Consider the following 13,653-nt stretch of genomic DNA (forward strand, 5'->3'; position numbering starts at 1 on the left):
CAATCAGTATTTCAGGTGGCAAAATTTTTGTGTTAATGGTAATAGCTTTTGTGTCATGTATGACTTTCAATTCACTCCTAAGGGTCCCATACATGGTGTTGTGGGTCCTGTTTATTGGATCGCTACAAGGATTTTTCACTCAAGTGGACATACATGGAAAGATTTGAACAATGTGTTTTGTTTGTTTTTAACATAATTCTACTTAAACTCGTTTATGTTAATCATACAATACAGAACTTGGGAATCTTTCGGTAAATTGGCAAAGGTCAACTGCTCAGTTTAAGTCATAGAAGTTCACTGAAGATTTGTGGTATCTACTTGAATATTTGTTGCACCTTTTACATGAGCTATACATCAAACACTTCTGTCATGTTTTATGTCACAGAAACAGGGAATGTTAGTTTTAAAGTCTGCCTTTTTATGCTCGGCATTTGATTTTGTTGCCTTTTTAAAATAACATGATTGCACAGTGAAGACTTTGTTACACCCAGCTGACACCACTGGAAAAAAATGTTGCTTTTCAGTGATTTTTACTTGTTTTCCTTTACCAACGCCTGTCTAATGTGATTGTTTTTTGGCATTTGTTATATAGTGTCAAATGACAGATTAAGAGGTTTGTTAAGGCTGGTTGTTTGTGTGCTTTTTGTTGTTGTTGTTGTTGTTTTTGTTGATCTATTTGTGCCAGTGCTTAAACCATTGCTACTCCATGGTAAATGCAGATGTTCACCATGAGGTTACAATATTTATTTGTCCATTTTCCCTCAAAATGTTTTGTATACAGTTATGCCAATTTGCAACCATGTTTCTGATTGATTCTATTTACATTACCATGTCTGCATGCTGTGGCTGGTTGCAGAGTGGCAAGGCCCGGTTTGGTTTGTCCTGTTGTGATGGAATGAGATTCTTTTAATGTGCTAATATTTTTTTTATTTTTTTATTTTTTTATTTTTTTTTATTTTTATTTTTTATTTTGGCAAACTATTGTCGGACGTCATCTTCTCTGCAGGTGAATATCACTACCATAAAATGAGGAGGGGTTGTCATTTGATGTTTCGCTGAAATTGGATGGAAATAATACATTATTATTTGGATGGCAGGCCACAAGCTCATGCATGATCAATAAGGTCTTCTTCAGGCATCTTCTATAACTGCATGTGGAATTGCATGGGGATTGCACTGTAAGCAAATATACATTTGCAAGTTTTTTTTTTTTTGTTTTTTTTTGTTAGTACATGTACATAATGTTTACTTAAATGTTATTCTTGTACTGTGCCACATTAGGTAACTCACAGAACCAGATATTTAGGATAATATCCAGCACAGAAATAAACGGAAAGGGAATACTTGAATACTAATCCTCACAGTTTATAACAGTTTGGGCAGTGCAAATAAACATTAATCTTATGAGCATCATGAATTGTATGTGGACAGTTGTCTTTAATTTATTAATATGAACGAAGGAGACGTTTCAGTGACCGAGAGAGCCTGGTGCTGCTGCGAGTTATTTTAAAATGTGTTGACGTTTCTTTTCAATGTTTGGAGGAGATGTGAGTAGATGGAGTGTGTGGTGACATTCTGTGGATGTGCTGGAGATTAGAAATATTTGTCATTTACATTATTTTTTCTCAACAATAAATGCCAAATTAACTCATTTTAAGTGTCTGATGGAGACTTAGCATATTCAGTGACACAGTTTTTCATGATTTTTGCAAGCATGCCTTGCACACTAAGTGGCCATTTCAAGTGAAAACTATTTTGGATACAATAGAAATGCCTGTTAGGCTCCAAAGAACCTGCATGTCTTACAATACCATTAAATCTTAAGATGGTAAAGCATATATGGATAAAGCAGATATGCAACCTGATAAATACAAATACTAAATAATAATAATAATAATAATAAAAAATATCAAAATATGTATTGTTTAAAAAGGTCTAGCATAGAATGACATACTTATGCCTCAACAGTGTAATTTCTGCCCCCTGCTGGTGAAACCAGGAAAAATTGAACATCTGTCTTATTTTGTTTTTGGTTGATTAGGATCAAGAGTCCAGAAGCTCTGGCCATGAGAGCTAATGTGTCAGATTAGCCACGAGATGAGCGTTATACTGTATTACTACTCACTGTGGTCTCACTACAGGGATGTGTGTGCTGTCATTGCCCCAAATAGTAAGAGGCCCAGTAGATTTTAGATTTTTTTTTAATCTGACAAGCCTTAATAATAAATGCTCACTGTTTTCCCTTTTTAAGTAAGCATCCAGTAAAAACAGTTCTGTGCGGGTTTTATTCTCTTTTTATTTTTGCTCTTGACTGTAGCCCTGTTTTATACCACCGGGTTTGCAGATGCAAAAATAAGGCCGACATTATCTCACAAAGCAACCCATTAATTTGTGGGATACATGGCTATAATTACAGTCAGATCTAGTGCCTTGATGACGGTGCAGTGAGTGCAGAATATGTTGCTTCCATCTTCTATTACTATATGCATTTGATCTACTCCTATTTTTGTAGTTAGAATTTTGCTCTTTGGTTGAAAAACACAGTCTGCTGCTCGTAGACCCATCGATGTTTGTGATTGCTCATGCAGTCAACACCGCCCCTTTAGTGTGAGTGCGCTGATCGCCACACCGGGAAACCTTGCGCTGATATTCAGGTAAACAACCTTGGTGTGAATTAGTGGCCCGATTGCTTAAGGTGGCTGCTTAGGTTGGTGAATCCAGATAAGGTTAAAGATATGTCAAACGTGCTTTCCATGGAAAAGCGTATTCAACATAATGCACGTTTATTATCGTATGCCACCGACAAGGACTGCACAATCATGACCGTGGTGATAATTATTTTGCTCAGTATTGAGATGAACTGCGTTCACAGCTTCATGTCTTTGCACCAGTATAGGAATAAATGTGCACCCTCTTTCAATCTTAAGTATCAGGATGTATTAAAAAAAATCACCTCCTTAGCAGGTTCTAAAATAACTGAAATACCTACTGGGATGATAAACAACACATGACATCATTAAACCCTTTTATTATTTATTTGTTTGTTTATTTATTTTAAATGTTAAAAACAATGTATGAAAAAACGTACATGATTCAGTAGCTTATAGATCCACTTTCAGCAGCAATAACTTGAAGCACCTGGACATACTGTTTCTGTATGACTTTATTGGCCTCTCATATCTCATAGGGTGGAGTAATCTTGGCCCACTCTCTTTTATAACATCGTTTCAGTTAGTTTGTTCAGTCCTGTCAGTTAGGACAGGTTCCAACTCCTGGTTGAACGTAAATTGATTCAATGCTTATATACAGAGTTTATAAAATCAACATGCTTCTCAGGTACAATCTAGGCCACCAGAAAAGGGAAATGACCTACAGCAAATAAAAGCAGCAGTGCACCAAAGGGTTAATCACAATTAATCCTATTTGAGATTTATTATGTCTATATCATGGCTTGGGGGGGTCCAATTATTTAATCTGATCACAGAATAGCCACGTAAATACTCAAAGAGCAAGCCTGAGGACTAGATGAAAAAGAGTTATCTTTTTTGTTTTAGTTTAAAAAAAAATAATAAAAAATCAAGGTGAAAAGGGGACAGAACAGCAGCAGATGGGGTCATTAAGTTTCCTGCGGTGAAGGTACTGAGCTTCAATGTTTCTGTGAAACCTCCACACAGGAAGGGGATTGCTGTACAGACAGATAAGATAAATTGCCCTTTCATAACACCCCAGTAAAACAAATGGGAGTGGTTTGTGCTCCCACAGTATTTAACTTACTCTGACACTGGCGCACTCACTGGTCTGTCAGCGAACATGTCGGTAGACTTTTCTAAGAACGCAACAGAGAGGCCCGAGCCTTGTAAGGCAGAAATTAAAGGTGGGTCCGGTTTTATACAATTGTATTGCCAACAAATGTTCAGATTTAAACTGCTGCTGTGAAGACTGTGATTTCATTTCAAATAGGGAATATTCCCAGCTGGCTGCAAGGAACGCTCCTCCGAAATGGCCCTGGCATCTTCACTGTGGGCGACACCAACTACAACCACTGGTTTGATGGGATGGCCTTAATGAGTAGCTTCACCTTCAAAGACGGTTGGTACAGCAATTCTTACCTGTGCACAGCTGCTAATCTGTTAATTGCTGCAAAAATACATAAATAAAACAAAAAAAATGTAAAGCGCACAGATAAAAGACGCAGTATTTGTTTCCTTGCAGGTGAAATAATCCATAGAAGCAGATTCCTCAGAAGTGACACCTATAAAGCTAACATGGAAGCAAATAGAATTGTTGTGTCCGAAATGGGGACGATGGCTTATCCAGACCCAAGCAAGAACTTCATCTTCAAGTGAGCATACTCTTTATTGTTACAGGCAAATTCAGCATATTTGATATTTTTCATGAAATAACTGCAGTAGTCTTCGTTTGTAATTCTTTATCAACAGTTGCAGTATTTATTTGGCAAACAGTGCCGTTATATACTGTAAGAACTTTCCCTGGCATCTAGATTTGCCAGCATTAGTCTGTTTTTTCTGCTGTCTATTGTAGTGTACAGCAATATTTTTGCTGTAAAGATAAACCCTATGTTACTGTGCTTTATAGAATATAAACGTAACAGGTAAATACTGCAAACTGTTTGGATGCCAGACTACTTTTATTTAGTTAGGGGGTGATCGTGGCTCAAGAGTTGGGAGTTCGCCTTGTAATCGGAAGGTTGCCGGTTCGAGCCCCAGCTTGGACAGTCTCGGTCGTTGTGTCCTTGGGCACCGTTACCTACTGGTGGTGGTCAGAGGGCCCGGTTTGTGCCACCAGTATCCTGCAGCCTCGCTGGACACTGGTCTCGCTTCTGTCAGTGCGCCCCAGGGTGGCTGCGGCTACAATGTAGCTTGCCATCACCTGTGTGTGAATGGGTGGATGACTGGTTGTGTAAAGCGCTTTGGGGTCCTTAGGGACTAGTAAAGCGCTATACAAATACAGGCCTGTATTTGGCCAAATACAGGCCGGTACCCATCCCTAAATAGGATGGGTACCGGTATCGGTTCTGACATAAAAGGTAGTAACCAGACCGAAAAGCAGCGCACATTTCGGTACCTTTGGATTCCAGCCAATCATTTTACCTTTGCGAGCGTAGTAGGCGGGCCCAGGTACATATGTTCTTTTAGAGCAGAGCTTAAAAATGCCCAAAGCGAAGCGGTCGAAGTCTGGCTGTACTTCACAGCAAAAGATGCAAACTCAGCAGCCTGCAACAAGTGCTTTAAGGTGATACTGTGCAAAGGAGGTAACACCTCGAATCTGATGAAACACCTGGCGACGTATAGCATTTTGTTAAAAGCCGAGAAATACGCCGTATTTGATAGCTTGCTGCGAGACCTCACACCGTGCACATCTACTGCGGGTGTGGTGCCTGTTATCTGACCCGGAGCAACATCCCCCAAAAACCCGAAGAGTAGAGTCCTGGCCCGTAGCCCTGTCAGTGTAGCAGAAATGATGAGGGATGATGATGGCAGCAGCAGCCGTTCTTCTCTGCGTGAGTAGCTTAATGTTGTTCGTGTTGAGTAGGCTAACCACGTTATTGAATTAATGCATGTAAGGTGAACTAGCAAACACCATCTAGTTACATGCGGCTGTCCTCTTGTTTGATGGCAGATGCTCCCTTCACCCTGGCCAAAAAGGCTAAAATGACCAAAGAAAAAGTGGAGAACAGCTAAACATGAGAGGTTTTTGGACAAAGTTTGTTTTTTGCATTGTTTAAGCACTGCTTCCAGCCAAGAGTGATACCATAAATCCCCTATAGCTGCAGAAAAGGCTAACATTGTTATCTTTTTACAAAAAAACAGCTGAACATGAGAGGTTTTTGGACCAATTTTGTGTTCTCCATTCTTTAAGCACTGGTTCGAGCACCATTTAAGCACCGGCACCGTTTCAAAAGTACCGGTTTGGTACTGGTATTGGATAAAACCTAAACGATACCCATCCCTACTCCTATTGCAATCTCCATAGACGATATGTTATTTTATGGTTGCATGTCTTCAGTTTCCTTTAAGTGATTTGTGTTACAGAAATGCTGCTGTTCTCTATTATTTGACAACTATGCTGAAGATGAACACTGGCTGAGCACTGGCTGGTTATTCCCAAAACTTTTTCAGAGTGAATAATTTAAATGTTTTGTGTATATTCCTGAGAAAATATATGGTGTCATAATATTTTTCAAAGGTATCCATGTTTATGGTTTCTTGTATGTTTGAAGTTATACATGTTTGTTTGTTTTTCTAAGTTTTGTGGTAGTGCAGCTATTAAATAAGACCATGCGGTGCCATTTTTGTAAAATCTGGGTAGTCACTTGGACTACGACTCTGCGACACAGTTATAATCATTTTTGTGTAGGAACAACCTCGGGGCTGTTTCCCTTACTGCTGTGAATTTTTCACTTAGATTCAAATAAGGCAAACATTCACAGGAAATCAGGTTTATTTCTAATCTGTTCTCTTATTCACAAGGGGTAACTACAGGAGATGGATCCGCATATTTGTGTTGGCACAGATTTTTAACACCGGACGCGCTTCCTGGCACAGCTCTCCCAAGGATTTGTGTCTCCTCCTGCTTTTAAACTGGGGATCTTTTACATGTTAAGCAAATGCATTAACTAGTGCGCTATGGAGGCGCTCTCTTTCCTGTATCAATATCACACTCAAAACCCCCAAACTTTTTACTTTTCAGGGCAATCACCTTTCTCAACCACACAATGCCTGACTTCACCGACAATGGCGCGAGCAACTTCATCAAGTATGGAAATGACTATTATGCCACTTCTGAAACCAACTACATCAGCAAGATTGATCCCGTGACCCTGGAAACCCTGGAAAAGGTAACGCTGCCGGTTAACCTTGAAACGTGTGAACTCAAAACCAAGAAAGACTTTGCTTCAGACCTGATATGTTTCTGAAATATCTCACACAGGTGGACTACTTGAAGTACCTGCCTGTAAACTTAGCTTCGTGCCATCCTCACTATGACAAGGAGGGCAATGCCTACAACATTGGAACGTCAATAGCGACAAAGGGCAAAACTAAATACGTACTGTTCAAAGTTCCTGCTGTCTCAGACAAAGGTCTATAAGTGATTCATGTGTTTTATGTTAAACCTCTAAACTCAACAGTAACACCTACAGCGTTTCCATATTTGTGCTGTCTACTGTCACCTTTCAGACAAAGGCAAGAAAGGCCCTGCACTGAAAAATGCAGAGGTGATCTGCTCAGTCCCCTGCCGCTCCCTTCTCATGCCGAGCTACTACCACAGCTTTGGCATGACAGATAACTACATCATCTTTGTCGAGATGCCTTTCAAGCTGGACATCCTCAAGATGGCTACTGCCTATATGAGAGGAGTCAGCTGGGCAAGCTGCCTGAAGTTCTGCCCTGAAGAAAACGTAAGGAGTTAGTAGGCTAATGAATGTGGATTAATAGACCGGGGACAAGGGTGTACTAGTGTTCAACACTTCAGAAAAAAATGGGATTGACTCTTTTATCTATATCTTTGTTTCTCCATCAGACTCTGATCCACTTGGTAGACAGAAAGACCGGCAAAGAAGTTGAGACAAAGTACTACACAGGAGCGATGGTCCTCTACCACCATGTGAATGCTTTTGAGGACGATGGCCACGTGGTCTTTGATGTCATTGCCTACACCGACAACAGCCTTTATGACATGTTCTACTTGAGCAACTTGAAGGAGAAATCTCAGTTTGATGAAAAAAGGGTTTCCAAGCCAGCTTACAAGAGATTTGCCCTTCCCATCCACGCTGACAAAGTGAGTTGTTTTCATGTAATTCATTTGGTCCTGCAATCGAACGGCTCACACATTAAAGGCTTTCACATGTCGACTGGATTTCGCAGAGCGTTCCAGTTGGAGGGAACATGGTGAAACTCAAGTACACGACAGCCAGCGCTGTGAAGGAGAAAGAAGGCAAATTCATGTGCCAAGCAGAGGTGCTCTGTGAAGGTAAAACCAACGCCACTCAAACGTGTCTGTTTGAGTGGTTCAAGGCAAATGAAGTTTGTTTATTTTTGTTTTTCAAATTGCTGTTTGTCATTTAAAGTTAATCCAGATAGGAGCAAAAACTGTGCTTTTATTTCCATCAGGCTTGGAATTACCCAGAATCAATTATGACATCAATGGGAAGAGGCACCAGTTTGTCTATGGGAACTACGTGGGGGATTCTGCAGAAGTGGTGGGAACATCCGACATTTCAGATTTCTTACATTTTTATAAATATAATTTGCCTATGGAGACCTTTAACTTCCAGAACAGACATTTAAATTTTGGGGAAGCAGGCTGTTCCTGGACGTATTGTTTTACAAAACTAGGGTGAAAAACTACAGTACTGAGAATAATCATTTGAAGCGAAATGTAGCAGTAAAACTTTTGTTTAAGTGTGAATTACACATTGCGCCATAAAACAACAATCCCCTTCATGGCACTTTTGGGTACGCGTGCACATCAAGATATCAGAAACAATGGAAAGAAGACTTCAAAGCTCAGCCCTCCAACAAGAGGCATAAAGTCAGGAAGGCATAAAAGGAAATATTTTGTATTAGACAATTATGTTTTTTTTTATTAATCCTCACTAGACAATCAATTCTAAAAACAAACAGGAAGAGAGCGCTGGCTTCTGCTTGAACCATAGAGGTGACAAAAGACAAAAAAAAAACATGTTAAGTGTCATAATCAGGTGTCTAACCCCCATGTGCTGGCAGAACAGGTTGAATGTACCTCTGCAATGATTCTTCAGTGCTCCACTATCTTCTGTGGGGGGTTAAATTGGGTCAGGTTTAGTGGCTGTTGAAGCCAAAGCATATGATGGAGGAGATTTTCATCATTTTGTCCTATAAATGAGGACATTCCCTCCCTAAAAAAAAGAGGATGTCAAAGTATCTCACAACAGAATAAAGGTGATCCCTCAGAGGAACTTTGTTTTTTAATTACCATATAAGTTTCCCCCTGATAGGAGACACGCCTCAAAGCCATGCCAGCAAAAATGCCGACCTGTGCTCATTAAAAGGACTTGATTCACGCATCAAGTACAAAGTGCATCCATGAGAACATCAGCTGCTCATCATATTGTCCGGCAGTCTCATGTGATATGAGAATTTTACTGCTCTTTCTAATATTTGCACACAGAACAAAGTACTAAACGGGCTGATAAGCCAGTTGTGCTGTGTTGTGTATTGGTATTTCTGTGTCTGTAAATAACTTCTGACCTGCATGGACGTCTTTGTTGAGTGTGTTTCATCTGTTCACTCACTGTAGGTTGCAAAGTTTGACATGGAAACCAAGAATATGGTGTACTGGGATGAAGACAAGTGCTTGCCGTCGGAGCCGGTGTTCATCCCCAGACCAAATGGAGAGTCGGAAGATGATGGTATGAATACAAGTGAATGTGGTGTGCAAAGACGTGACATTTATTCTGTATTTGCTTCTATTGACAAGTTGAAGTTCAAGTCAATAAGAAGGTCTACAAAGATTAGACCAGATCTCCCCCCACTTATCTGTGCCTGTAATCTGTGTTGACAAAGTTGTGATACAATAACCTCCTTCTCCATTTGCAGGTGTGGTCCTAACATCAGTCATCAACTACAATCCAGGCCAGTCGAGCTTCATCCTGATTCTCGATGGGAAAACGTTCAAGGAAGTAGCACGAGCCTATGTGAATACTGAGCTGAACAAGGACATGCATGGATTTTTCATCCCACATTGAAAATAAAAGTTTAAAATAAAGAAAGGGAACTGTGCCACAGTAGCACATGTGGCACAAGCATGTATCGTAAGTCATTTCATTGTATTATCACTGGTATATGGTATAAAGTTAACCTCGTCATTTAAACAAAACACGTACTGTAATGTTACAATGTTACTGATATTACAAGAATAAATCCAACCAATGCTCCATATTTGTGGTGTCATGGCGAAGAGTTATGTTAACACAGTGTGGCTGTACACAAGGTCAAGGTCTCTGAGCAAATACAGCCTTCATGACACAGTGTTACTTGTTTCTGAAGATATAGAAATCTCAGATAAGTTATCAAAGGAGTAAAGTCCATTCAATTAGGCATAGGGTTATAGATTTAGGTAAACATTTATGGTAAACAATTGTTCCCATGTGAAATATGATTGTTGTGTTTCAAGGTACAGCGTTTCTCAATCGCTCTGGTGCAATTCTCACATCAGAATTATCAGTCTCACTACTCTTAACACTTCCCACCCACAATAGCACCTTTGTCGTTGTTTTTGTGCACGCTGCATTATTATTATATTATTCTGAGATTTTTTCCAACCTTTTATTGTCCAATTTTGATGAGTCAGTGCGAGATGTAATCTCAGTTTGTTGTTCTTACATGACAGGAGTGGAGCCTAGTGTGGTCTTCTGCTGCTGCAGACCATGTGCAGCACAGTCAGCTAGATTGTGCGTTCAGAGATGCAAGAAAGTTTTTTCTCTTTTTCGGAGCATTCTCTGTATAATCATCCCTCCATAGAGATCGTTTTGTGGGAAAACCCCAGTAGATCAGTAGTTTTGGACATACTCAGACATATTCACTCACCTTTCGTCCTCATTCATTCAGCTTGAACTTCAGCAGGATGTCTTTATCACATCTACATGACTTAACGTTTTGGATTACTGAAATGTGATTGGCTCATTAGATAATTGTATTAACAAGCAGCTGAGCAGATGCAAAAGTGGTTGCTGAATGTTCTCTCATAGTATATATTTCCATTTCCTGTTTTCTAATGCTTATACTTTCACGTATATCATTTAGCATTTCTCGATTTCAGCAGTTTTCTAAAGTTTCAAAGAAATTCTTCACTTTTAATTTAGGCTGACACTTTTTCCAACATCATCACGATAAAAATCTTACAACATCCATTATTCATCTTTTCATACATCATACTGTTTCTCAATCAATCTGGTGCCATTCTCACAGCAGGAAAGTCACTCTCACTAGTCTCGTATTTCTCAAAAAAATTAAGGGATTTTTCACATTTGCCAAAACATTAACAGTCAGTCACTTTAACTGTGTGATGAATGAATAAACAACTTTCACAAGCCTTTGAAGACTTAAACATCAAAAAATTTAGTTTTTTCCCTCATAATCTTGCTTACTTTTGAAAAAAATCAGCAAAATAGGCCTAATATAGAAGAAAAATATTTTCTGAAACAAATGAATTGTGAAGGTTTTTTTTTTAACTTTACAAAAGTGATGAAATGCAGAAAAGCAAACATAATACTCATTAAACTAAATGTATCAGAAAAAAAATAAGGAAATGTATACATAAGTCATTCTAAATACATTTAGCAACTACTTTAGCAGTGGAGCAGGCGTACCTAATAATCACAGTAATGCAAATATCTAATCAACCTTTCACATCAGCGGCAACTCAAAACATTTAGATATGTAGAGATGGTCAAGACAGCACGCTGAAGTTCAAACCGAGCATCAGAACAAGGAAGAAAGACTGAATGAAAGTAATCGAGAAAAACTGAAGAAAATGCTCCACCCATAAGTTGCCTTGTAGCATTTCAAAGGCCTATAACAACAATAATCACTCAGCTGCTCTGTCATTACAGATACAGCTCTGTTGCATTATTACAGCATGTACCATTTATCTTCAACATTAACAACTCTGGTATCAGTGAAATGAGTCCTCACTGTTCTGATTACCATATGATACAGCTCAATTTTGCTACACTGTGTGCAGAAGGTCATGTCGGTTTGAGTCAAGTCAATGCAATTTATTTACCACCATCAATGCGTGTCAATAACCACCGTGTTTACTGCCTAGCACTTGACTAATCAGAATCTAATCAGGAAGAGAAACATAGTCATCATTTTTTCCTTTTTCTTTTTACAGTGCGTGGGTCTATTATAGGAGAGTACCAATTCCTTCACGTGAGCTAGCCATCATAGTATCTTTCTATCAAGCTGACCTTAACTAACGGCACATGACCTCACTGACTTGTGAATGCTTGCATTATCTATTGCATCGTTCTACATCGTCTGATATCGATTACAAAACAGAAGCGCTCAGTGATTGGGCCTTTCCGTTGTTGAATGGAATAGCTTAGATTGACCACCAGGGGGAGACAAAGACTTTGCTTATTGAGCCTTCTCTGTTGAGGATGCATTAATTTGTCTTGACACTTTCGATTAATTCACTAGTAAAATTTAATTGCACATCAAAACTAACCAAATAGACAAAGTCAAAAATGAGTATGTTACATAGTAATGCCTCTGATAACACAATAACGTGACTAAATCGAGAATTTTTATAAAATACTGAAAATAACAGTGAGAATGGAACAACAGCTTGAGTTCTATAGCTCACCGAAACTGCAACAGTACCGGTCATTAAATCACATTACACTGGACTCAGAGTACAAGTTATCTTAGTCCTATGATGCACTATAAAATGGCACTAATCCCCTTTAACAGGTTAAAACTAAAGATTTACTACAACCACCGTCCACCCGCCCAATTTTTACAGCTTCTTCCTATATGCCCATACTCCACGTTATCTCCAAGTTTCCTGAAAATCATCCAGGTAGCTGCAGATACATAATCCTGTTGACAAATAACTAGAAACAGTAGCAAAAAGATAACCTCCTTTGTGAAGGTAACTAAACAAAGAAACAAAATGATCAGCTGGTCAGATATAACAAAGTAATAAAGCATTTTTAGAATGCATACCCACATATTTCATTAGTAGATCTAAATTGGACAGAGTACAGTAATGGTGTTAAAAGGAAACTGTGAAAACAGATTACAAAAGGGAATTGCAAAACTGACAGGCAGTGTGCCAGTACATAATATTTATTCTAACAGTCGTCTCATCTACGAAAATTTACACATACAGCACACGCTAATAAACCACACTCAGTAGTGCAATTTCCAAATCTTAAGTAGCAAATAAATGTTTTTCCTTGATGTCCACCACAACCAAATTACAAACTTGGGTATAATACATGGCAGTGCAAATGTTAAACTGTGGGATAACCACTTAATGTGTGTAGATACCCTGCATGTAAGGAGAGAACTCCTGCATTCAAGGCCATCACAAGTTAGACTGGACACATTTGCAGACAGTGAGAGGCCAGTTATTAAAGTATAAGATGTACAGTAAGGGTGAAATCCTACTTTCCAACCAATCAATTTCATTGTTTACAGCGTCATTAAAAAGTATTTTCCTAAAGATAACCTGAGTGCAAACAAAATGCCTTTTTTTTAAAATGATGATTTCTTTTATTAATTGAAAAAAAGCTATCCAAACCCACCTGGCCCTGTGTGAAACAGTACATGACCCCTAAGCCTAATAAATGGTTGTGCTAGCCTTGGTAATAAGAACTGCAGGCAAGAGGTTTTGCAAGTATTGGCAAAGAGTTATTCACATTGAGTGACTCTTTTCTGCAGAATTGTTTTGATTCAGCCACATTGGAGGGTTTTATGAGCATGAACAGTGCTTTTAATGAAAAACATCTCAATAGTAGTCCAAAACCTTCATTTTGTTACTTCAAGCTATTCAGAGGTGGACTTGCTGGTGTGTTTTGAAACACTGTCCAACTCAATAACCCAAGTGTGCTTGAAGTTTGGACCACAAATCGATGGGCAG

General features: G+C 39.0%; 1 protein-coding gene across 1 annotated transcript; it reads left to right on the plus strand.

The window, feature by feature from the left end:
* Positions 1-3,547: 3,547 nt before the first annotated feature.
* Positions 3,548-9,941, plus strand: bco1 (beta-carotene oxygenase 1). The gene is made up of 11 exons (XM_026180839.2): positions 3,548-3,874; positions 3,961-4,089; positions 4,213-4,342; positions 6,712-6,859; positions 6,952-7,102; positions 7,200-7,420; positions 7,543-7,800; positions 7,887-7,992; positions 8,133-8,221; positions 9,301-9,412; positions 9,600-9,941. Exons 1-11 carry the CDS (start codon positions 3,811-3,813, stop codon positions 9,746-9,748), a joined length of 1,557 nt encoding a protein of 518 aa, XP_026036624.1. The 5' UTR covers positions 3,548-3,810; the 3' UTR covers positions 9,749-9,941.
* Positions 9,942-13,653: the final 3,712 nt, after the last annotated feature.

Source organism: Astatotilapia calliptera, chromosome 9 (assembly GCF_964374335.1).
Source record: "Astatotilapia calliptera chromosome 9, fAstCal68.1, whole genome shotgun sequence".
In the NCBI taxonomy this organism is placed as follows: domain Eukaryota; kingdom Metazoa; phylum Chordata; class Actinopteri; order Cichliformes; family Cichlidae; genus Astatotilapia; species Astatotilapia calliptera.

Excerpts from the sequence above, each read along its gene's own strand:
- bco1 (XM_026180839.2), top strand. The coding sequence starts at position 3,811 with ATGTCGGTAGACTTTTCTAAGAACGCAACAGAGAGGCCCGAGCCTTGT. Across the intron at positions 3,875-3,960 it reads TTGTAAGGCAGAAATTAAAG|GGAATATTCCCAGCTGGCTG; the intron begins GTGGGTCCGGTT and ends CATTTCAAATAG. Across the intron at positions 7,421-7,542 it reads AGTTCTGCCCTGAAGAAAAC|ACTCTGATCCACTTGGTAGA; the intron begins GTAAGGAGTTAG and ends TTTCTCCATCAG.